Raw genomic sequence first — 26,170 nt, 5'->3', positions numbered from 1 at the left:
TACAGAAGGGAGAAAATGTGAATCAAATTGGAGGAGACAGTAAGTATGAAGAATTTTAAGGGCATTGCATATTTTAGCCTGGCAAAACAGTATGTAGTCTCTTAAGGAGTTTAGAAAGAAGTAACAATAGATTTTATAGAAAGAGAAAGGCATTACAGAGATTGGTTCTCTGAAATCCTTCAATAATTATACTATTTTAAAAGTAGACAAATTGGGGATGGGGAAAGGTTCTTTACTATGCGAGACGATCTACGATTTTACATGGGATCTTCATGTCAGGCTTGTGCCTACACAGTAGATCACCACCTTTCTGACCCATGTTTTTGTCATGCATAACTATTTCTCAGATGTGTTGTACTGGTTAAGATTAAGCAGCTCTAGCTACCAACAGGAGTCAACAACTGAGCAGGAAGAAAAACTTTGCACCCATTGCAAGATACAGCTACTGACTGTATAATCAAACTGCCAAGGCTGGTATTTGGGTTTTACTTTTTCCCTTCCCCCAAAGATTTGAAATGCTGGGAGAAATGGTTCTACTCTCAGTCTCTTTCCAATGAATCTTATTATCATAATGAAAAAAAAGGCAGCTTTAAACAGTTAGGTATGAGACGTATTTAATTGACTGCAGGAGAGACAGTAATGAATTATTGCTTCCCATACACCTCCGTATTTTTCTCACTGACTAACATAAGCATTAGCATTGCTCTGCTGAAAATGAAAGTATTTTGCTTTTGATTTTGCCTTGTCTTCTGAACTGTAGTACAACATTCCCTCAATTAGGAAAATTAAATGTTCTCAAATGTGGAAATATTAACAAACTGTACAAGACAGTACAATTACAGAGAAGGTCTGTCTCTTCAACCTTTTTCTGAACTTGTAAATTACTGATTTCTTTTTGTGGTAGTTGCTTGACATGCCTCATTTCAGTTGCTGCTGGTTGTCATAAGATGCAAAGTACACAAAAATCTTTAATTCTGCTTCCACCCGACAAACCTCAACAAAAAGCTTGGGTACAGTCATGTTGGATAGTGGCTAAAGAGAAAAGCAGGAAAAAAAACCAAAACTGCAAACCAACTCAGTCTCTATAAATAATACAAAGTGGCAATTACTGGTATGGGCAGTGAAGAAGGGACAACAGCAAACATGTGCCCTGTTCATCATTGGCAAGAGCAGTAGCAAGGCCTGTCCTGACACGTGTAAGTGCCACCTTGTTAACGCATGCCCTCTTCCATGGGTTCTGAAACCTCTGAACTGGACAAACGCTTCATGCTGAAGTTTGGACATAGAAAAAAGTTGTAAAAACATATCATCTATTCTGTTTTCATCCTAATTTTCATTAGAAAGTTGAATACTCTCTTACAGTGAAAGAAAACATTGAATATTGTCATGTATCGCTATGTTTATAACTGCACACCCTCTTTTAGGGTGGAGAGTGATTAAATGTAGATTTCTAATTGAAATACTGCACTCATTGGAAAATATGATCATAACCCAAAGTTCAGTAACAGAAGGACTTCAGAAGGGGTTTTTCCTTCCCCACAAAATGTAATGTCATTTTAGTTGTTGTTTCCTTTTGTTTTGCCAAAACCAAATGGAAACATGTAAGACAGAGAAAGACTGCTGCAATACAAGCAATAAGCTGGGCATAAACCTCTGTGGACCGTTCTGAAATTAAAACACATCTGTTCAAAGTGTATGGAGACACAGACATGAATACAGATTTTTTTTTCTTTAAATTTTGTGCCATAAGGTTTTGTAACACACAGTTCTGTAACACAATCTTACTTTAATTTGTGTGTAACATCCATAAAATTGAACTTGGAATGAAAGCTGAAATAAACATCCTTCCCATATCCTTTTTCTTCTTAAGAGTTTCCTTTGGTTTTGACATTTTGGCTTGCTTCTGCTGGAGGGCCAATTCAGCTAGAATGCCTGGGTTATGCTGGAGGAGCAGTGTCCAGTTTTTGCAAAGTTGACTTAAAAAAAAAAAACAGAAACAAAAAACCCAGAAAAAATCATAATAAAAAAACTTGCAAGACTTATTCCTGCATTCCTGATCACCATTACATGTCATTACATAGCCAAAACCACACTGGAAGACTATGCTCTCTTCCCTGCGCTTAAATTAGGGGTACCAGTCCTCTCAGGTGGGACATGCACATTGAAGCAAAAAGTCTTAATACTGCTAACATCATTTACATTAATTATCATCTACAATCAGAGCAGCACTAAATCTGTTACTCCCTCTACCTTTGCTTTCAGCCTCTTTTCTTCACATACAGGAGAGAAGGCAGAGGAGGTGTGGCAGCTGGGCAAACAGAGGCGGTGTATTTTGCCATGAACTGTGACCCCAAATCCTAAGGAGTATTTGTGGAAAAGAACAATCTTGTTGGTACTTTATTCTATCAATAAAGAAATCATCAAAGGATTTTTTTTCTAACCTAATTAGGAAAATAGTTTTATTTGTTCTTAAAATAAATCCTCAGCTTGTCTAGTCTTTTTTATCATTGGCATTTATTATGGCAGATAACAGCTGCTGAGAGCCTTCAGTCACAGAGCTTTCCAAGGCTGATAGAAACATCAAGCTAATATTTTCAATGGCTCTGGGATCTAAACCCATATCTTCAGGATTAAGGCAGATCAAATGAAAATGAGTATCCCATTACAGACAAAACCCACCTATCCTTTACCACACAAGGAATGCATTTGTCTGGAGAGAACCTAAAGGACTGAATTGAGATCTATTTTATTCTCCATATACAAGAGATTTTACTTCTATTTTGGTATTACCAAATGATGCAATGCTTTGGCTTCCCCCAGTGACAAGGATTAATTCCCAAAATGTAAATAAATAGGGAACTGGTAAATGTGCTTTTCCTCTCAAAGTGCATATGGGAGCTGAGTTATTGGAAGGAATCAAGAGGTATCCTCAGAAAGTTATAGAAAAACTTCTCTAAAAATAGCTGGCAGGTGAGTTCCTCATGATATCATGAAATCCAACTTCAAAATACACTAAACAACTGCTATGGGTACTCAAAACACATTTGTTCACATTCCCCGGAAAAAAAAAAAAAAAAAAAAAAAGCTCAATATTTGACTATAATTGCACTGAAGCCAAAAAAATCCTCCTTTTTCTTCCCAAATGGACACTAAAACAACTTAATAGTCAGTAAGTATACACACAGAAAGATATATCGTTCTGATTCTGATTTTAGTCAGTTTTAAAGTGGCTGAATGATGAACTCTTGTAATAGACACAGAGCCAGACTCTGTTCATATTATATGCAGAGCTGAACCTGGAGAGGAGTGAAGAGATTGTAAGCAACTGAATCAAGCAGCTCACGATGAGAATGGAAGATTAAAAATAAGCCAAGGAACAAATAATGTGCCTGGACCACAAGGAGCACATGTAGAAATGAGAGAACAAGGTCTGTTCAGTTTTAAGAAGTGAATGAAAAGGGGAACTTTCAGAATCAATCATAGAATTGGGTGGTAAGGGATGTTAAACATCACCTCTTTTCATTTCCCCATAGGCAGGGCCACCTTTCACTAAAACCAGGTTGTTCAAAGCCTGATCCAGCTTGGTCTGGAACACTTCCAGAGATGGGGAATTACTCATCTTACTTATGCATAAAATGACCTGCTGGGAGGCTACTGGAACACTGATACTAAAGGGTGGGGTTTCCGCCATTGTAGTCATTCAGGCAGACCTGACTCAGAGCAACCTGATATCATCAGATCTACTTTGATAGTGTTGGCTGGGGGTCCCTTCCAAACAACGTGATTCTGTGGCTACGGAAGACAGGAACAATAGAGTGACTCCAATAAATAATGCCAGTCAGAGACCATCACAGCCTTGTAGAGAGGTTAAACAAACCTTCCTTAAGTCTGTACAGCCTAACAGTCAATACTGTCCTAATGAATTTTTCAAATATTCAAAATATTACAGTATAGATCACATGACGGATAAAGATTAAACTCAGAAGTAGGCACCAGATTACTAATTTTTTCCGTGCTGGTTATGCAGGTTTATGTGTGCACACACATCACTAAAGAGCAGAGCTTGAGTGTGCACTGAAAGGAAAGAAAATGAAATATCTTGGACAAATTTATGCATTCAAAACAGGATGTGGCCACATAACTTAGAATCTTTTATTCTGGATTTGCCATTTTAATGTCAATTTTGCAGACATTTTTTGCTGGACACCTGCTATACATCAGATAACATTAAACTTGCCCATAAGTAGACATACTCCCCAAACACAGCAAGTACTGTAGAAGTCTACTTTATCTGCTCTATGTAACATTATATGTAGGTACAGACAGGAACTTCAAAAATAAAACGGAACTAGAACAAGATCTAGTATCTGTTGTGAGACCAAATGTATACTGTGAAATTTGGTCAATCATACTTACATAATTTAACCTTTCTTCTGACCTGGTAATAAAGGAGTTCAATAGAATTTTAAAAATAAATGTATAAATTATGCATCTATAAATTTAGTTACATACTGCACACTCCATCATAACACGTACTGATTTAGTTAGTTGAATGAGCTCAGTTTAACATGAAGGTGATCTCTTATTCTTAAACAAGAAAACACAAGCAGAATCATCTGACATTGCTTTCATATAATTTCATCTAATTCCGCATATCTAGGATTTCTACCATTCCTTAAAAGAGGAATTGTTATATTTTACTGTGCAAATACAGACAGACCCATGTCTTTCTCTACCACACCAGAGAAATCTATTATATTAAACCATAAGAAAACAATTTACACAACATGCAAGCTTTCAATCTTGGAAACCCACACTTCAGGTACAATAATTTGCAGCAGACATCTAAATAAAAATTCCTGATGTTGAGTGTTTATAGCCTTCATTGTGGACAAAGGCTGCCAGGTCATTTGGGTCAGACTTCTGACCTTCTTGAGAAAAGCTAACTTTCTTCTTCAGAGCTCCTTTAATAGATAAGCTGTGCTAAAAACACTGCCAACACAGATTACTGATGTCTTAAGACTCACATCTGCTGATCACTGATAAAAATCACAGGACCACAAAACATGCAGGTTGGAAAGGACATCTGAAGGTTGTGTCAGCCAAAATCTTGCTCAAAACGGGACTACCTACTGAAGTGAGCACAGGACCTCATCTAGCTGAGTTTCATATACTTGGAGCAGTGGAGAGGCTGCTGCCTCCTTACTCAACTGCTTCGATGCCCCACTATGCTTACAGTTTAAAATCAAACCAAACCAATCAACTAACCAACACACCAACCAAGAAAAAGTCCTACCACCAAAGAGATGTCACTGTGCACTGCTGAGAAGAGTCTGACTCTCCCCATCAGACAGCCACGAGAAGAAACTCAGCTGTCATCATCTCCTTGTTTACCACGTGTTCCAACACCCATGACCACCTAGTGGCCCTTCACTGGGCTTCTTCTGCTTTGCCAGGGTCCAAAACTGGTCACAGCAATCTCTTTCCCGGATCTTTCATCTCCCCAAATCCAAACAAATGAATTGGTACAGTTGCAGAAAAAATTAACACATAAATGACACAGTAGGCCAAAACCTCGCTCCGTTCTTGTGTAAAGAAAGCAGTATTTTGCCTCCAAAATGACCCTAAAGAGAATACATGTGGACTTTCTTCAACATGAGAAGACCTGATATCCGATTTGAAGTCAGCTTCAAAGGAACTGGAGATTACTCTGGAGCAGACATTAAGGCTGAATATCCTCATACTGCATGAGATGGGGCGCATTATCTTGTGCCTATGAATAATTTCTACAAGACCCTTTCACCTCTTGGTGCCTTCTATGTCACCCCCCTGCTCTCCACTGATAAACAGATGCTTTCTTGAAAGGGCCTTTTAGAGAAAAAATGTCCCGCAAGCTGCTAATTCTCTCTGACACATTTCCACATACAACTCATACCTGTCAACTAAAAGTTAGACCTATTTTGAAAAAAAGTAATTTTAAACTGCTCAGCAAACAGGTTGGGGCTATCACAGACACAGGGCAGGAAAAATAAGCAAAAGGAACAGTAAACAGTGATGGTCACCTTGTTTATTCAGAGTGCTGTGGTTTATTGATGTTACAATCTCAAGTTTAGTTGATCTTAGATGTTACATGTTTTCTCTCACATTCAATCCAATCTGAAAGGGATTTCCAGCTGTCTAGGGATGCTTTCAACAGCCATAACCAAGCCATAAACCCCTTCCAATGCCATTGTACCCTTGTGTAAAAGAGAATAACCTTCATAGTCACCACACAGACTGAAAAGAAAAAACTGAGCTGCTTGCCTCTTGAACGAGATCAGGCAGAATTCTTTCACCTCTTTAAGGACAAGATAGGAGAGGAACTGAGCATACAAGGAGGAGGACAGGCTGCCTCATAACCAGCATTCCATGCTTGCCCTGAGTACCAATACTAGTACCAACACCATATCAATAAAAACGTGCTGAATAGAAGTGCAAATATAATACTAATAGTAATGGAGAGGGATTTCATCACTGTACTGCAGTGCTGCATGTATCTGGAGTGTTTTCAAGAAGGAAAGTTCTTTGGCAATGGCACCCTGAGAATCTGGAATAATTTTTTTTTTTATTATCTAAATAGCAAATGGAAATTAAGTCATCATTTGAGGCAGATTCCTGTATCTGCAAAACAAATCAACTCAAGAAAGATTTGCTGTTTTGTTTGTTTGTTTGAGCAATTCTATTTGATTTCCCTCCTCCCCCCATACATCTATGTAAATTACCACAGTAGATATGAAACCTGCCCCAGTATTGATTCAGCTGGCACAACCTTCCTCTATAAAACCCTGTTCAGAGCCCCTGCATCAGGGTGGTCTGTTCTTCCCAGCTGCTGGGGAGATGTTGAATTCCTGTGCTTGCCTCTCTCCCCCAGCGCCTGCTCTAAGCAGTCCAGGGGCAAATATACACAGAAATGAAGAAAAACTTAAGTTCTTGCTCTTCTGTAAGTGCCATGCCAGTGCTTTATGAACCCACTGCTCATCTTCTGGGTGCTGGGGAGGAAGAATTCATCAACTAAGGAAGCACATACTGTGCAAGCAGATCCTCCCATGTCTCAAAGCAAAGAATGGGACCAGATACAAGTCTGTGATTTGCTGGACCTGGCTGGTGGACCAAACCATGCTTGCCAAGTTTGTAAGTCTTCTCCTAGCTTCACTTCTGAGCAATTCTAGTGCAGATAGTAGTATATCTGACTACTTCTGAAAGTTTCAAATTATTTCTTGTAATTTTATGCAGTTTAGCCGTTAAGGACACACTTTTTCAGCTGTTGGTGTGAACTTAAGAACATGCTTCCCTGAGATCAGGAAATAATAGAGAGGGAGCTTGAAGGAACAGTCAATGAAATAAAAATCACTGGCAAATGACTCTTTTCCTACTCTACTTTTGAAAATTTTCTTTGAAAAAGTCTTATGTTTCCAAGTATCCATAAATAAAACAGAGCTTCTACTGGAGAAATGAATGGCTGACAGCCTTCTCATTTTAAAGGGACTTACCAAAGCTGGAAAGATGATAAGTTATTAAATCAGAGGTAATGGCTTTAGAGGCATATTGATTTTCATATTTAATAGCCGTGTATGCACAGTTTTACTTCCCTAATGCAAACCACAATAAAACACCTCATGTGGGCTTTAAACTCTTTTGTCTTTGCTGTAGGTTTGTCTGCTTTAGGAAAAAAAAATACAATAAAATTATAGTGCATTATTTTCAACAGTGGCAGGAAGTGGGTTTTTAGTCAAATCAGCTTAAAAAATTCCAGCTGTGTTCACGTTGAAGCCATCGAAAAGTCTAAGCCTGGGATCATTTCTACATGCCAACTAAATCCTTTTCAGGCCTCAAGAAGTAAATTTTTGAAAAAATGCCAAGCCTCTCCTTGAAAATAACATCTTAATTGGCTGATATTAAAAAAACAGAGAGTGCCATTCTGACAATGCAAGAGCTCACATTTTTGTGTACTAATTTGATATTGTGCCTTGTAAGAGCACTCTACATACTAACACAGAGACTGTCTCAGAGAACTGCAATGAGAGGCATGCAGGTTGGTTATTCCAGACAAGGAGGAATTTCTAAGAACTATAAAAACTAGATGTGTTACGATGTGTATCCTATGCATCAGAAAGACCAAAGAAGTGTGCTACAGTGTTGGCCCCAAGGAAAACACCGTGTTTTGTTCCCTGGCTGGTTATGACTCAGTGGATATCTCAGAGGATGAGGAAAGTCCACTTTCAGTGGATCAGTAGCTGTTTTCAAGGAGTTTCTGTATTAGTGTGAGGTTCACACGTAGTAAAATGCAAACAGAAAACGGAGGTTTACATCCTGATGTACCCCTGACACAGTGTTTTGAATACACATAGCTTTTTTCATTAAAAATAAATTATTGCAGCACCATAAATACATCTACTGTTACCATCTTTCCCTCCCTGTTTCCTGTTACACTATCAATTGTGGTGTTCATATATACCCTGGTGCTTATCTTGTCCTTCTGCTGTTCAAAACTTCACATTCACGAGAAGGAAAGAAAACAAACCTCATCACTCCTAGCCACTGAAATAAATTATCAGACACTTACCTTGCCTATTTCCCTTATCCTCCCTGTAAATTTTAAATCTGCAGCTCCTTTAAGCTGGGAGACTGAGAGATATACCCTGATTTACAAAGATGTTAAAAGAAGACAAATGTTTTCTCAATTTAATTGATTCTTAGCTGAGATAAATGGATTTATTCTGCATAACTCACATCTTTTAAAAGTAAACATATTTTTCATTAAGAATGGTAAAGAGAAATGTCATTAAGTAAGAGAAAAATTTCTAAGAAACAACAAATGATCGGGAGAACAGATGACTGAGAAAGCCTATTACTTTCAGGGAAGGATTTACTAGACCCTGCGTTTTTCAGTTGCGTTTCAAAGCAATTTAAGACCAGTGAAATAGCAAAGGAAATTCTAAAAGGAGACCATGGTTGAGATGATGGATAGTTGAAAGTGAATTTTAATCCATCACACATTCACCACGTAATTCTAAAACAATTTTTTTCTTTAATTTTTGGAATGCCAGTCTGACCCATTTAATGGCTGAAAGCAGTGTCTGTAACTAGAAGAATTTGGGTTCAGCTTAATTTTGGGTTAGCTTTTTTTTTTTTTTTAATAAAATTAACTGCCAATACACATTTTTTTTCTATTAAGCAACTTGGCAGTCGCAGCTGATTGTGATGTCTCCTCATCCATATTCTAGAAGATAATTTTGGTGAGGCAATAATTTATTCCAGAACGGGGAGTAAAATTAAGCAGAACTGTTCAAAAGTCTGGGTATTCATTCCCAGACTTTTGAATTTTACTAAATGTTGCATTCCACAAAATCATATTTGCATTTGAAATTTTAACTGGAAATAAAACCTTCTCATAAAAAGAGGGTGTATTTTATACAAAGTGTTTACTTACAGCCCCCAACTCAAAATAAAATAAAAAAAATTTAAAAAAAACCACAAAACAATAAAAAAACCCCCAAACCATTCTTCCTTCCCCAGAATTATCAATGCCATTAAAAATGTCAGATAACACTTGGGAGATGATGGCCAAATTAAAAATTAGGAGCTCAACCCTGAAAGGTGCTCACAGACCAGTCTCTAAACCCATGGTGATTTGCGGGCATTCATACACCAGAGCTGAAATTCCCTTTCTCTTCCTATTAGGAACTCTCCAGGAGTTTCTTGGGACTCCCTGACAGAACTCACTGTAATTACGTATTAGTGAAATGCTGTTTCAGAGATGTTTTCTATCAAGGTGGTCAGATGGAGAGTTTCAGAATTTTTTTCCTTTTTTTCCTGATAATGACGAAATACCACGGAATACAGTTTCTTGTAGATAAGATGTAAGATGGCAGCAGTACATCTTCAAAATGCAGTCTTGGAATGTAAGATAAGCACTCTAAAATTATTAGTTGAAACTACTTGTAATGTGTTTCTGAAAAAAAAATTCTACCTATAATACGGGGTATTATTTATTTTTGGTAATTGAGGAGCCTTGGTAGCACCCACTTTTACAAAGCTGATTTGCTGGGTGAAAGTAGCAGTTGGGAATATCCCAAATACTGCTGTACAAAGGAACAGGATACAACACCTCCACTAACCTTACCCAAACAAGATGCACGAAACTTCTCAAGGAAAAATAATTAACCTCATATTCACAAGGGTAAGATGAAGAGCTAAACTCTCTAAAGGACATGATGGTCCCAGCTCCACAGTTGTTTCATGGGAGAGGCATTCCATATCTTCTTTTCACTGTGATACCAGAGTGGGATACCAGAGTTTGAGCTTCAGTAAACCAGTTACCAGGTTTTCTGCTTCCAGGAAGAAGCCGTATCAGTGGCAGATGAAATAACAATGCAAATGCAATTGTGCCACATTTGCATTGAATAAGGATAGAGATACAAAGGGAAGGGAGGAATGACAAATGATGTAAACCCTCTGTTAATTGCCATCATTCTCTAATGTTTCCAGTACTGAATTTGCACTCTTCACTGTCAGAGAGGACATTCAACATCATCCCGATTCACAAAGGTGACGTAGCACTCAGTTGCATCCCTGAGACCCCAAGTCTCTAATTCAATAAAGAGGGAAAAACACACAGTTTTCTTTTAATCTGGTGTCTGCTGAGCCACTGTCATCTAAGATGTAAAATGAGTGAGAAGGTGCACTTTGAATCAGTAAACTGCATTCCTAAGACAAAGACCTTTCCCTGAGAAACAATGCCTAGTCTTTTTATTAAGGAGTGTTCTTGAGAACACTGAAAAGTCAGCACCAAAAAGAACAAAATACACATGTTGAGGAAACATGCAGTTCAAATGACAGGATAAGTTCTTGGTCTATGTATTTATTCATGGCAAGATTTCAGTCAACGCACTTCAATAAAATGAGTAATTACTGTGAGTCACGTCACTAATTATATCTGATACACAAAAAGGCTTGTACAGCACCACATATCAAAGCGCACTGTGAGCTCATCCAGTATGGAAAGGGCTCACAGAGGAGCTCTTGTTGCTGGTACCCGAACAATCCTGAAAAAGACAGGGTATTAGAAATGTCTGTGCCATTTTTCTCTCATCACATTTTTTTAAACATAAAAAGAAGATGTATTGTACAATAATGACAATGTAACTGCCTACGTAGGGACTTCAGCATTTGCCTTGGACAGGCAACACAAGGCGGAATTGTAATGTCAGAGCAGTGGAATTAGCCAAGATAAGCTATTTTCTTCTGTGACAAAGAGTGCCAAGATGTGCAGAATCTGTCAAAATGTTCTCAGATAAAGTTTGATTTTTCCATACCAAACTAAAAAAAAAACAACAAAAACCAAACAAAAAACCCATGAGCTGGTTCACGTACAGGTCAAATTGACTGAGTTGGGGAACAAAAGAGATTAGAAGAAGTAAGTCATCTGTTAGATAAGTGATCTACTTATTATCGTGCAAGAAAAGAACAAGTCTTCTCAAATTTTGTCAAATTGGGATGAGTTCTTCATCCAAGAGTAGGATTAAATTTGTAGGGTTTTCCTATAAATTTGTTGCCTGATAATTAACTACCATGAAAACATGTACTTATTTGTGCTTTCCCATGAGGGTACCTCTTATACGAACTGTGGAGAGGCCCTGTCTCTAGTACTGCATGCAGTTCTGGTGCCAACGTAAGGACATGGAACTGCTGGAACAAGTCCAGAGAAGGGCCAAAAAGCTGAAAAAAGAGGACTGGAGCACCTCCCTTATGAAGGCAGGCTGAGAAATTTGGGGCTGTTCAGCCTGGAGAAGAGAAGGTTGTGTGGAGACCTCAGAGCAACCTCCCAGTATCTGAACGGGGCCTACAGGGAAGCTGGAGAGAGACTCTGCATCAGGAACTGTAGCGACAGGACAAGGAATAATCAATACACAATAAAAGAGGGGATATTTAGATTAGATATTAGGAAGAAATTGTTTACTGTGAGGGTGGTGAGACACTGGAACAGGCTGCCCATGGAGGCTGCAGATGCCCCAACCTCAGCAGTGTTCAAAGTCAGGTTGGATGGGGCTCTGAGTAACCTGGTCTAGTGGGAGATTTCCCCACTCATGGCAAGGTTGAGGAATTGCAACTATATGATCTTTAAGGCCCATTCCAGCCCCTTAATATTCTCTGATTTTATGACCAGGTGTTAAAATACCATCTTCACTACTAAAGATAAAAAAGAATTATATTTTCAGTTGAAAATACTCAGAATTAAGTTTTTAAATCTCCAGTGAGAGACAATAAAATTGGAAATGTTAACACATGGTTGATGTTAAATGCTTTATAAATTAGCATTATTTATTTAAATCCATGAAGCTGTGGAAGCCACAAATCAGTTAAATTTGAGAAACTATGACCCAATTTGCTGAAAATTAAGCAACTGTATGAACATTCAAGATGAGTTTTGCATTTAAACAAAAATAAAACCATGGATCTCTTCTTCTTCTTTCTCTTTTTTTTTTGCTTTTAATGCTTTGCTTCTACTTCATTTTGCAAGTAGCTTTCATTCTATGGACACCAAAAAGGATCCAATCAACTATTGGAACATAAACCTTTGCCTACTAGACTGTCATCAGCACAAAGTCCTCCAAATAATAAATGAACTTTTTATTAACTGTGGTAACATTAACATTACAATGAGGGATTGTTTAAAAACAAGTTGTACTGCTGTTGCTCAAGAGCTCAAAGAAAATGGTTCTCAGCTCCTTTATTTTTCCTTGAGGGTAACCACAGGGGTTGCATTAAATCTTTTAAAATATGTTGACAGTTGAATAAGTGCTGCTGTTGCTCTGGTGACATTTTATGCTTTTTAATTGTCATTAATGAAGCTGACTGATACTTTCTTAAAAGTCCTTTACGTGTTCTAGTAATTTTATGACAAAGAGAGGAACAAAACCGTCTGCAAATTAGCCTTGATCCACTTCTCATATGGAATTTTCAGTGGAGACAATGAAGAGTCTGCATGGGAAATATCTGCCAGACTAGACATTTGAGGTAGGAATGCATTAAATGTTCCCAGTGGATTTGGAAATTATCACTTGGTTATGCATCTCCATATAAATTTAAATCTCAAAGAAGGTTTGTTTTAGTGTATTTTTAAAAATAAGTACTAGATCTGCTTTTATTAATTCAGAGTTTTACGTTAAGATGGTACAGCCTGACATTTTAGGGTTGCAACAAAATCCAAAATTGGTATGAAACAAATTCAAACATTAACCTGGGGTCTAATAACTCCTCCCTGATTCTGATAATACTCCCACTGATTTGAGAAAGCTTTCTTCCCTGTAAAGACTGAATGATACAGCTCCCAATTATCTTCTCAGGAACATGCCGTAAGAAGGAGGAATGCACATAGTTTGAGGAACTGCAGGCACCATACTTGATAGTTCATAAACAGATAAGGTTAAGTCTTTTCCTACGAAGAGAAAATAAACTATGGTGCTTTAATTATGATAGGTGATTTACGTAGATTAAGAAAGATCTATTCCAAGGACAAGGAGCCAAAAGAGGCAGGAGTAGGGGGAATAGTATACCAATAGTGAGACATGCTGAGTCCTTTACTTCTCCCATCCCAGGTTCTCTCACTCCTGCAGGCTCCACTGTAACACAGCAGATGATTCCCAACACAGCTGCAGCTGCCGCACCACAAGCTTCACACCTTTGAATTTCAGAATCAGAAAGAGCTGGAGCCATCTTTCTTCTTAACTGCAGTGGCTCTGCAAGTGCAGATGTTGTACGAATACTGATGGTTTGAGCCATCACCGTTGAACAGGACAGCTGGGTCATGACAAATTATTCCAGGCAAACTGAGAGCCCCTTTGCCTGACTCTCTGTACGCCCAGTGCCATCTACAACCGCGTATACCTGTGCATGCCAAGGAGTTCAGCTCCAGCCTGACCTTTTCTTTAAGCTGAGTAAATGGCTATGCAAGGTGCAAAGAATAGAAATCAGGCCTCAGGGTTCTGTACAGCACTGCAATTTTCGAGGCACTCAGGGTGCAGACAGCAGTAAGTTCCGCACTCACGTCATACGCAGTTAACAATCTCAGCGAAGTCATGAACTACATTTTAATTAGACAAGGGGCCAGGCTTTTGATTTCAAAAATAGAAGTTAGGGTTGCAGTCCTTCATCCATTGAAGTTAATTGCAAAATCCCTATTATCAGGCTCTTGAGGTATTACCCAGGCGTACTTTTTAATTACATTTGATTCTTAATGAAGTCGATGGCAAAGAGAAAAGCAGACCATGATTCAAATGATTCGCATTTTTATCTTTCCTGATGAAAAACAGAATAGGTCAAGATACTTGCTGGATTTTCCCATGAGAAATGCTGCAGTGTGAATAAGCTCAATTGACTTGATCCTGAAGGAGCAGGTTAGTTTTGAAAAGCATCACTCATTTTCTCCTCCTGTATGCATTCTACCCCCAAAACTTATGTAATGTAATTGTAGACACCAATCCAAATCCAATTCAGGACTTGAAAAATATCATGTAAGTATCCTAAGCTTGAATGACTTGTCTTTATTGTCTAATGTAATTTAAAACATAAGGAGACCTAATTATACTTTTATTTTCAAATGATGCACTTTAAAAGAGTGACAATTCTCCACAAAAACTGACAGCTTCTCAGGGCAAGGAGACGGCCAATAACTTGATATTTCTACATGATTTAAAAACAATAAGCTATGAAGCAGCTTATGAAGAAAATGTGTTATCACACTTAGCTAGAGTTTAATACAAAGTTTCACCTTTTTCTCTTTTATCAGTATTCATGTAAATAAACAGATTTATAGAACATAAGTTCATATTACAGGTGGGGCCATTACCTTGTTATACACAACAACCTGCAAACTCTTCTGACATAATGAAAGCTGTTAAGCTGTTTCTTACCATCTGGAAATCAAGTTTAAAAATAAAACTACTGTTGATATATTATACAAAAAAAATTTTATTTCAGGCGTAGTTCTCATATTATAAAACAAATAATTTCTTTTATGACTTCAGAAGACCCATTAAAAATTTAGGACTTCAAAATGTTTTGTTTATTAGGGTTTTTTGTTTGTTGTTTTGGTTGGTTTGGTTTTTTAAGGTTTGTTTGGTTTGGGTTTTTTTTTAAAGGTTGACTGTAAAGTATCAGGGAAAGTAAATGTCAGTTAGTATAATCAGATAGTATTGCAAGGCTCTGATGACACTTACTTTACCTTATCTTCCACCAAGGCTAGCGACTCATTTTTACTCATCAAATCAAGGAAAGGACACAGGACATGTGTACATGATATTTCAGAAACAAGTCTAACCAAGTCAGTCAAGCAGGGTTACAGCTGGAACCAGTGAGGTGAGGCTGCATCCCCAGGGCCAGCACAGAGTGGCAGTGATCTTGGCGCCCAAAAGCTCACCTCAAAGGGGTCACTGCAGCATAAAGCTGTCATAGTGCTTTTTAAAGGAAGGAGGGACAACCTCCTTTCAGCCAGGAAGAGGAACTAAGGTTTTCATTCAGTACTTTTTTTAAATCCTTAGATTTGGGGTCCTTTGCCCTATGGGTGCTTCAGTGTTAGAGACTTGCAGGATACCTGCAATGAAAAACACATCTCTTGAGTCCATGTTAAAACCGTTTGTCCCTCATCACAACTTGTTCCTATTCACAAGGCTGAATACCACGAAACCTGAACACTTCCTACTTCATGTTCACACCAGAGAGCAGGGGAAGCCTAGATTACTTTTAAGGGCACCAAGTGGATGATGTGGAAATCCAAATCAGCCTGTTCTGCATAACTGTGGCAAACCTGCAGTGCAATACACAACCACAGCCAAACTTGCTTCTGTGCTGAGTTGTCCAAAACAGTATCACCTACACCAATCAGTGCTACCTAAGCAAGGAAAAGAAATTCACTCCTCTACTTCTTCACTTGGCAGTTCCCTCTTGAATTCAATTCCTACTATTGCTTTTACTGTAACCATGCCGTTTTACACCCAGTAAGTATTGCACTCGTCAGTTCAGGGCCCTACACTCTATAATATACAACACCTTGTATTGATCAGTCTCTGGTTGGTATTTGTGGAAGGTCTAACTTGGCAGGTCTCCTTCTGCCTGTCTCTCAGTCTCATGGTTACATAGTTTTGATCATCCTGGCAAGGTTGAGATACTTATTAGCCATGATTATTTGATTCTTAAAGACTGTTCAGAGCACACAGAATATTCCCATGGCAGTTGCAGGGAATCCCAACACTAATGAACCACACAAGCCAGCCTACTGCAGACGGCATCAGGTGCAGGGAGCAGCAAGCGTTCATAGCTCAAAGACAATCACCAAAAAGGCAAAGTGCTAAAGAAAGTCAATACCTCTATAGTTACTGACAGAAAATTTCAGCTCAGATTTAACAGACATTGTAAACTGAAGAACACACACATTCTGAAGTGGTGGCTAAAATCGGCATTTAGGACAGGGATTAACGCTAGAGGAATAAATTACCATTACAAGTAATACTGGGGTAATTGTAGCAATAAAGTACTGCTCAGAACTTCAGAAGCAAAAGCAACTTTCTTTTGAAAATAGTAATTTTGATTGCTTGTTTAGAGTATGCAGGCATCAGTGATTGCTACACACTACATACATCCTACACACTGTACAAAGTGCACTAGGAAGGATACTTTTTTAGAGGACTCTGTGCCTGGCTAACTGTTTTGGTAAACCTTCAGGCAGCCTCATTTTCAGAGTATAAAGTGTCTCAGTTGGGCACTGAATGAAAGCAACTCAAATCATTCATAGCTTCCACTACATGCCATATGCTACCATCTTTCCCAAGCAAAATTAAGGATAAGAAACAAAACCTTTGGTTGTTATTAAATCATAATAACTCAAAACAAAGAGAAAGTCTTATTAATTAAGCATGTATAGCTATAGGTAGCTTCAGGTAAAAAAATCCAATTCAGGTTGACAGGTACCTTAGCAACAAAAAGCAAAACAATAATTGTGGATGCAGATCAAAAAGCCAGTTTCTGCTCAGTTATTGAACTTAAGGAGATGAAGAAAATGTTCAATCATAACATTTGCTTAAGAATGTTTATCTTCTTTCTTACCATTGAACGTTAGGAACACCCTTGCTTGAGGCTGGGAAGATCCTTTTACACTGCTAAAGTAAATAAATATCCCAATCAACACGTGCACCGCAAGAAAGGCCATCTCTTCAGTTTTGTAACTTAATATCCAAGAAACAAAACCTGAAAGACAGAGATATCACATTACTCTTCTTATACAATTTTGAGGAGCAAAAACAACAGCATGGAAAGATCTGTGTTAGAAAGCTCTTCCAGTTGAAGCCATAATAACTCATGTGAAGGAGGTACAGCACTTCTGTTTTCTTTGTATATCTGAAAACGGTTTTCTTCAGCATTCTTCTATGCTGGCACAAAAGGAGCTCTCTGTCTGTTAGTAGGAACCAGCAGAGCCAAAGTTTCGGCTAGGGTAGATTACATCATCAGATTTCGTTTATTTAAACTGAGGACAATTCCACCTGCTGGAAATATACTAAATGTCAAGGCAGAGCAAACTAAGGACAGGAGATAAAGTTTCATGAATAAAAGTTGGCTGATATTTTTAGACACATCTCCCTCAGGTTCAGAGGGGGACATTTGGGAAATTGGTTGTTTGGCTGTTTTCTTTTAACATTTGAAATCAAAGGTGCTTGGAAATTAAGTTTTTGTAAGCTGAGCTCTCTAATAGCCTTTAGTTCTTCTTTTAAGAAATCCTGACTATGTACATCATGAATTTCAAAACACTGAAACCAAAAGTATTTCAACATGCTTGAAACTGTTAGTCAACATTTGCTTTTTGGGCTAGTTCCTTTTGGGACACTTACCTGCTCTCATAGACTTCTACAGAGCACTAAGTATCCCAGAGTTGGACAGTGCATTACACTTGATACTTCTGCTACTCCTCCTGCACGTGTGCTGATTCTACATTAATTTTACAGGGTTAAGCTGCCGAGAAGCCTGAGGTTCTCAAAGAATCAGAAAATGGTCCAAAACTCTGCATCTTTTCTTAGCTCAGCAAGGACTTGAGCTCACTGGAGTCATGGCATTTTCCTAACAATTCTAATGGACTTTGGACCAGATCCATAAAACCCAGCAGTTATCAGAAGCTGAATATTACATATCTATATCATATCTGCTCCTAAACCGCATCTCTCTAAATACTGTGAAGTGCAAATTTCATTTCACCTATCCTTAACAACTTTGTCAGCTCAGATCCAAAGGTGCAAATAAAAAACATCCTCATTTTAGGCCCATTCTACTTATATATATATTTTTTTCTTTTTGGTGTAAACAGCCCTTCTACCAGACACCACTTATTAGTTCATCAATCAGGTGATATATTTGATTCTGTGGCAACTGGAAGCACTTCAAAAGATACAACCCCTACAGCTGGAAGACAGCATTAAAAGCTATACATTTATTTCATGAAGAGATTTGTTCCCTGGGCAATCATCTTGCATTTTACCTCAGCTCTGCTCCTGCACTACAGTCCCTCCAGTGGAAGCCTGTATTTCTACATGCCTGTTCATTCGGCCCCTCTGAGGTTCACACCTGTCCTTAAAGAACCGGCTGTAAGCACCACGGCATGGCAGGAATGAGCTGTCAGGCAGGGATGACTTTAGGTCAGCACTGGTTTGGGACAGATCCACACCACTGACTTAGCGGTAAGAGCCCCGTATCTCATTACTACCCCTGTCATTCCTCATCCACTCACTGTAAATCGCTTTGAAAGGCTTCTCTCTGCATGAGGACTTCGTATAAAGTTGCAGGTGGGATGGAGAGCATGCAAGTGACTGCACAGTTCTGCAGCCCACACTCTAGACTCTCCTTCATGATTTGCTCTGGAATACTAGGAAATGCACAGACATCAAGTAATTCTACAACTCTGCTAATTGACAAAAGCACCCATTTCACAGATTTGCCAGCTACAGATCGGGTCTGCAGGAGAAACATATCCATTCTGGCCCAGTTCCAAATTATCTCTAAGGGTCTGTTAACTAATAAAACGATAGTTGCAGAGTTTTTGCCAAGAATAATTTTTAAACAGGCTGCACGAACTCTAGTACTAATGCTGCTTTGTGGGCTTTAAATTTAAAACCTTGTGACTAGTCCACGGGATATCCTTTTACTTACCCCTCTTCTAAGAGAGAAATGGCATTAAATCCTGATAAAAATTTCTTTGTCAGGCCAAAACAAATAACCAATCATACAGAACATATGATTTAACAGATGCAATGGGATTAGTATTTTACAGTAGTAGCACTATGCTTTCTTTGCAATAAAGATAAAAAGTCAAAGAGGAACAAGTGTGTGGCTTTCCTCCTTCCTTTAAATAATATTGTAGGAAATAATAATAGAAAGAAACCCCTTTCAGCACTCCTTCCCTCCCACTCTCGTGCCTCCTGCCAATTTTACTGCAATCAGTCACAGGAGTGAAACATTGCTACATTTCATTGCTCAAATTGCAGATCTTCACCGTTAACACAGAAGTGACAGGCACATATAAGATTCAAATGCTGAGCAGCATGGTTCCTACCCAGCTGTTAGACACATAAATAATAAATGCATATAGTGCCAAAAAGGCACCTCAGGGTGCCTGACATGTGAGTTACCTAATGGAAATAGGTTTAATTTCAGAGATTTACCGACCTGGTAACTGAATTGTAGGTTTGACTCTTGCTTTGGGCTTATATCCCAGTTCTGAATTTATCTCAGTAAGTCATGATACTATATTCAGCATGTCCCGTGCACATGATCTCTTCTGACAACCCACAGACCTAAAACCTTGAAGAGTACTTTTAAAGAATCTTACAGGACAGGCAAAAGGCAGTGTCTAATTACATTTCTGCTCTTACACCCTATTCCAACTGTAAACAAACAGACAAACCGCTACTAAAGTGAAGTGGTGAAGTTTCCCTGCCACGGAGGTCGCTTGCACCATGTGTACTGCTTTTGGAAAGTACAGTATCGCTTTGCTATTAAGTGCTGTGCAGGTGTCATGTGCTACAGGCTGGGTCCTACCCTTAAATCCTGTAAGGAAAATCATTCAGCAGAGGAAAGAAAAGAAATAAAGGAGAAAAAAAATCCCTGCCCAACACAGACTATGCCAATCTGGAAAACATTGTTTAAACTATCTGAGAACAGCAGGAAAATTCAACCCTAGGAGACATTTCACATCTTATTACAGCAAAGAAAGAGAACTTTAAGTTATGCTTACCCGGCTATTAGAGGCACCGGCAATACCGATTATTATCTGGTTTCTATCAGTTTATAGACTCCACTCCCGCTACCAGAACATTTTAATTCCAAACCTGGCACATTGTGGAGGGAAAAATAAATTAAAAGAAAAAAAAAAAAAAAGAAGAAAAAAAAAGAAAAGTCTGTCTTCGCGGCGGTTGCAGGCGTTCTCCCGGCTCCTCCGTACAGTAATCCTGGCAGCTGGACTCCTAAGGCAGCGGGAGCGCTTCTCCCCTGCCCGCAATTACGCACCTTAGGAGTGAATGGAGCGGCCGCGCGGTGACGGAGCCGGCGCTGGTTTCCAGTTACAGGCGCTGCCCTGCCCTGGCCGCCGCCGCTCTAGAGAGGCAAGGCTCGGCGGCCGCCGGTGCATCATTAGCTGAGCAAATAGGGGCTGGAGCTCATAAATAATGGCGAGGCCACACCCCGCCCTGCGCGCCGGCGGCTGCCGCCCGGCCCGGCCCGTCCGCCCGCGGCAGCGCCGCTGGCACCGCGGAGGGAGGCACGGGGCAGTCGGGGGCTGTGTAGGGGCGCAGCCCCCCGAGGGTTCAGCGGGGGCAGCCTCCGGCCCCATCCGCGCCCTGTGCGCTGGAGCGGGCAGGGAAAGTCGCCGGGAAAGTTTGTGCCCCGCCGGGCGGGTCGTGCCGGGGCTCCCAGCGCGCCCCGAGGGCAGCAAAGCCCGGGCGGCCGGAGGGGACTCCGGGCCGGAGCCGGCGGGCAGAGCTGGGAGAGGCGGCGGGCAGAGCTGGGAGAGTGGGGTAGGGGCAGGGGCAGAGCGGCCCCGGGCTGGGAGGACCGGGAATGCCGGTAGGTGTCACTGTGAAGAGGGAATGAGACTGGCCTTGGGGGAGGGGGGAGCCGGGTGGCAGCCAGACCCCTCGGAGGGGGTGTTCTCACCCTCCCCGCCCACGAATTATTTAATCGATTTAAAACTTGGAAAGAAAATGAGCAAAGAAGAGTAAGAGAGGAGAATTCCAGCGGTGCTTGGATTGAAAGTTTGGTTTCAGAGTTCAGAGCTGCTCCGGAAGATTTACCCCAGCTTTCAGAAGCTCTTTGGCAGTATAGGAGACTGGGAGCTGTATTTGCTCAAGCTAACTTTTTCCCCAAGGTATACTGAGCAATATTTCCCATTTGGGGAGATTTGTGCTCTCATGGAAGTGGGACAGCCTTGAAAACTTTACCCAAGTTGCCTTGAAAATGTGAACTGCAGTGCAGCTCCATTAAAGCCTCAAGGATTTTTCCAAACAACATTTTTTGGGTTCTGGGTTAGGTTTTCCTAAGTTGTCTTGCAAGCATATTCTGTGCTGCTCTGACCTGCTGGATGCAAACCTCTTCTGAATCAAGGTTTCTACCTTCGCAGAGAGAGATGGTCTCTGATCCAACTGAGGCAGTGCAGGTCACTCAGCAGGGTAATGTCACAGAATTACTTCAAGGGAGCACATCTTGTGATACACTTGGAGCCATCTCAGACAACCAGAAATATGTTAACAAGTAAACAAGTACCCACAATGAATCAGAGCACAAGCCTGAGTTACAGTTTTGTTTCCAGCTATTAGCACACTCTGGCCATACTAACCAAAGCAGTCGAGAATACTGATCCATTATAGCGAGAGAGCACCTGAATGCAGCACCCTGACTAAACAAACTTTATCTACACATGTATCTTTATCTTTATGGCCTGTTTCTCCCCAGGTTTCAGTACCAGCCTAGCAAAGTTAGTGCTTTATTCAAGCAAGAAAATCCAATATTATATGGTGCTAATTATCATAGAGAACACAGAAATATGGGATGCTGCTTCCTCTGAAATGGAAAACCAGACTTGCAGCTGATGCTGGACAAGGAACAGACCCAGAATCTTTAAAATCTTGCCCCACTTCTGATCAGGTTTTGAGGATTAATTGACTGATGTCTTCAGATGAACTGAGCTTTCCAGATGATGAGTCCTTAAAAAAGTTGATGCTCTTCCAGTTCTCCTCCTGAACACAAATAAACTACGCAGAAATGTGCGAATGCTTGCTGTCCTAGAGAGCGGTTAAACTAAGCCATTAGTGAGCTTGCTCTCTCCACGGGCAGGCAGCATGGCTGTGAACATGATGCTGCTCATCCCTGAAATGTGGTGATGTTCAAATGTCTCAGTCTGACAGCAGTACCCTGGCAAAAGGAAAAGTCACTTGTCTGCTTTGGAAAATCCCCACAACTAAGTGCAATTAGAGAGCACCACACCAAGCAACAGAAGTGAATCAGCTAATTCAGTGTTCTCCCTCTTACTGTGATCTATGCAGAGTGATTCAGAGAAAAATGCACTGAAAACCACAAAGCAAATACAAAATAACTTCTCTTTTAGGAGATTCTGGGGACATGTGAAATGGGTAATGATACCAGTCAAAGAAAAAGAAGGCTGGTACTGTGAAATGCCAACACCAGGAGTTATGATGATTCTCTCCTCCCAAAATATTTTTACTTTAATAAAAAAAAAAAGGCTATGTTTTTCCTTAAAATTAATAATTATAATTTTCTAAGCTCACATATGCTCCTAATAATATAGCATTAGAAAAAAAGACAATAATAAGAACAAGCTCAAGTATGAATCAACATCAGCATTAGCTAAAGTCCCTTATATTTGTCAGAGCTTTTGTATATATGGACACTGGGGAACCATCTGGCTATCTGCATTTCTTTTTCACATATGCTAGCTACATCAGAGATAAAAAGGTAAAATGGAACACTAAGGAAAATTATGGGGCTTTCCGACACTCCCTCAAGGACTTTGGGTTTATAAAATAGCAAATGAACTACAAAGAGACAAATGCAAAACTTTAATATGAGAGATACCATCACACTCATATATCTGATAGGCAAAGCGAGAGTATGCTAATTTTAAAAACAAAAAGCAAATTGAAACAAGAATAAGCTTGCCGTATTGATTTATTTGTATTTAACATGTGCATATGTGCAGGTCAGAGCACGATAATTAACTTTAAAAGCAGTTTGAACTTCACAGCTGGGCTAAGAGAAATGGTTAAAGTTTTACTTTAGGTGTTCTGTAATAGCATACATTAGCTTCAAGCAAAACTCATGGAATGGAAATTACTTCTCCCAATTATGAGGTGGGGTTTCAGCATTTACTGGCATGAATCAGCCCTGTGAGTGAAATGAAAAGTATGCAAGACACTTGCTTTCCAGGCCGCATATTTTACAGCCCAACACGGGGACGAGAACAAATAAGTTGGACTCTGCTTTGCAGCTGATTTTTAGTCATTCCTCTATTATACAAAGCATACAGTGTGTTGTACAATTTGCTTCTAGTTCTGATTTGTTGCATGTGAGATTTATAACTACAGGCAGTTATTCCAGGTCATATCACATGTGTGAGGACAGAGTCAGGCCCTCACTCTCAGCTTCAGAGTTGGAGCAGTTCTGACTCTTTCAATGTGATCTTAGCAAGCAAATCCCCCTGGCCAAAACAAACAGAGCTGATTTTGTTATATCTGTGCATGGTGTTTGCTTCTTACCCAAACAACTCATCTTAATGGACCCAGGCCTAGCTTTAGACCTAAACACTAACTGAAGCCAGGAACAAGAAAGAAGAGTGGATTTGGGCGTTTACGTTACATTTGGGTTTGGGGTTAGCCTTTTTGTTTTGTTTTGATTTGTTTTGTTTCTCCTCACTTAGATTTCAAGCTCCTGAAAAAGTGCAGGTTTGAAAGAAGGAAAACAGACGCAGGAAAGTAAGAATGATGAAGACAGCAGTGGAGAAAGACACCTCCTGAGAAGCAGTTGGATGGTTAAATGCAGCGCAGTGGAAGAGAATCAAATAATTTAACTGGATTGGCAACAACTGGCCACTATGAAGATCAGTAGCCTCGATAATCAGACTCTGCTTGGAACACAAACACAGACTGAGACAATATCAAATGCCAGCTATTATAAAAAAATGTAGTAAAGGCATGATAAAGTGACCATCAAATGGAATTCATTCCTTCCTTAAAAATCAAAGGGAAGGTGTATACAGTAAGTGTCCAGATTCCACGTGATAAGAGAAAATGCTATTAACTTCTATTTCCTCTGTTCTCGTTTATGAAGGCCAAATCACCTTAAAGAAATGCAGGGTCATTGGGTAACCCAATTAATTAATTTTTATTTATTTTCTTTCCAACAGTTACAAGAACTGGGAAAAGTGTGAAGTATATCGACATTTTATTGTAGGAAAGCTATTAGGTGTTTGTTTTGAAGGTGTACTAATATGAATAGCAGTTCATATTCTTTCTCATAACAAATAGTTCAAAGATTCAAGAGACAGTAAAGATAAAGCTACAGGTGATCAGAGATGGCCTGAGGTTCTTGAACATAGTGTACCCTAATTTGTCAGTGGGCTTATTCAGGTGGGTCAGTGTTGGTCTGCTCATGAAGAGTGAAGCTTCTCCACCAAGGTCAAAACCTTATCAAACTACTGGCATGTACCTAACAATGAGCTGTCAAACTGAATTAATCAGTTTACTTTTTGTTGTTTAAGTTCTGTAAAAGTCCATTTGCAGGAGATAATTTGTCTTTTCACAGCTTAAGAAAAATTAGGTGCTTAGGATGAGTGTAACCAAATTAATGAAGTTCTATTACCTGTATGGGAGCAGAGGAAAATATTATGCTCTTAGCTTGGTAAAAGTCCAGTTGTCTCATGAAATAGGCCCAGCACTGAGTGGCTTCCCTCGAAGTCAGTAAGCCAGCACTTCATAGTAACCTCTCTAACGTCTGTGATTTTGGTGCGGTTGTCATCAAATGAATCCCTCTGTGTCTGAACACAAGAAGTAAACATATTCCTGGTATGCTACCAGGCCTTCATGCTTCCCCTTTGCAGTAAGGCAACCACATTATTGCTGTTTCTAGGAGAAATACAGTGTTTTGGTCAGATTTTCCACTTTTTAGCAATTGTGACTAAATGAGGTCAGTGATACAACCAGAGTCACTGTTCTTGCACAAAGCTGGGTTTGAGTTTTTAACAAATCGTACAAGTCATCATTATTTTGCAATTTGATGAGTAAGAATATGTACAATAAAGACTTGAATGAAAAGGGATGAGTGGTTGATGCACTAAGGATGGCTTCAGGCCAAGCAAGCTACAAATAGAAGAAAGCACCAATACATAGAGGATGCAACAATGTGTAATCTGTGCGTTGGAAGTACTTGGAATAAAGGTCGTATGGTGTAAGGAGTTCTATGGACACACAGGGAAGTAAAGCAGGAGTGGTCATGGAGAAGCTTTTTATCCAAACAGAAATATAGAGGTAGAAGGGGAGAGGAAGAGGAGGCAAGATTACTGCAGGATAGAGGGGGGAGTGACATAGCCCTGGGCATCATGGCGTTTTCCAACACAACATGCCACTCTCCAGCTTGGTGCTTGATCTGTTGCTACACCTGTGGGGCTCACAACACCCAAGGGAATCTTCTCATTCTGTTGAAAAGGTATTTTGGAAAGGTAACTTTTTGTCATTGATTGAGCTACTTCAGTGTTTATAGAGCATTATGTGAATTGCTGGTTTAAAAAATAAATAAAAATAGAGGAAGGTTTATGATTTTTTCCTATTCATCATTGGTTTGAAACACACTCCTAGAAGCTTTAGGAGTAAACTTTATATAAAACTAGCCACTCCCAGTCTAATCCCTGATAATATACCAGCAGAGTCCTATTTCCCACTATCCTTCATCTTCAAATGAAGAGTAATGACTGCATATCTTACAGTCTTTGATTTGTTTTGTTCTCTGTAAGTACAGACTAAGCCTTACAGGTGGTATTTGCCAGCTAACTCTCACTAAATGTTGTTTGCATTCTGCAGTCTGTTACTTT

The 26,170-nt window shown here is 39.6% G+C and overlaps 1 protein-coding gene across 3 annotated transcripts in view; it reads right to left on the bottom strand.

Annotated features, from left to right (window-relative positions):
• SEMA3C (semaphorin 3C) overlaps positions 1-20,699 on the bottom strand; it is a 115,450-nt gene extending 94,751 nt beyond the window's left edge. The window contains exons 1-3 of one of the 3 annotated variants that reach the window (XM_027886298.1): positions 20,584-20,699; positions 20,312-20,405; positions 17,140-17,280 (exon numbers count right to left, since the gene is read on the bottom strand). In XM_027886298.1, the coding sequence (XP_027742099.1) occupies positions 17,140-17,242 (103 nt within the window). In that variant the 5' untranslated portion in view covers positions 17,243-17,280; positions 20,312-20,405; positions 20,584-20,699. Of the gene's footprint in view, positions 1-17,139; positions 17,281-20,311; positions 20,406-20,583 lie in introns of those variants that run through there. The other 2 variants (XM_027886299.1, XM_027886300.1) reach the window with 2 other exon arrangements.
• Between the last annotated feature and the right edge of the window lie 5,471 nt (positions 20,700-26,170).

This window comes from Empidonax traillii, unplaced genomic scaffold (genome assembly GCF_003031625.1).
Source record: "Empidonax traillii isolate 1590-97213 ecotype Southwest subspecies unplaced genomic scaffold, ASM303162v1 scaffold185:size1678824, whole genome shotgun sequence".
Classification (NCBI taxonomy): Eukaryota; Metazoa; Chordata; class Aves; order Passeriformes; family Tyrannidae; genus Empidonax; species Empidonax traillii.
The sequence above is the reverse complement of the archived record's forward strand: the minus strand, read 5'-3'. Positions and strand labels throughout refer to the sequence as shown.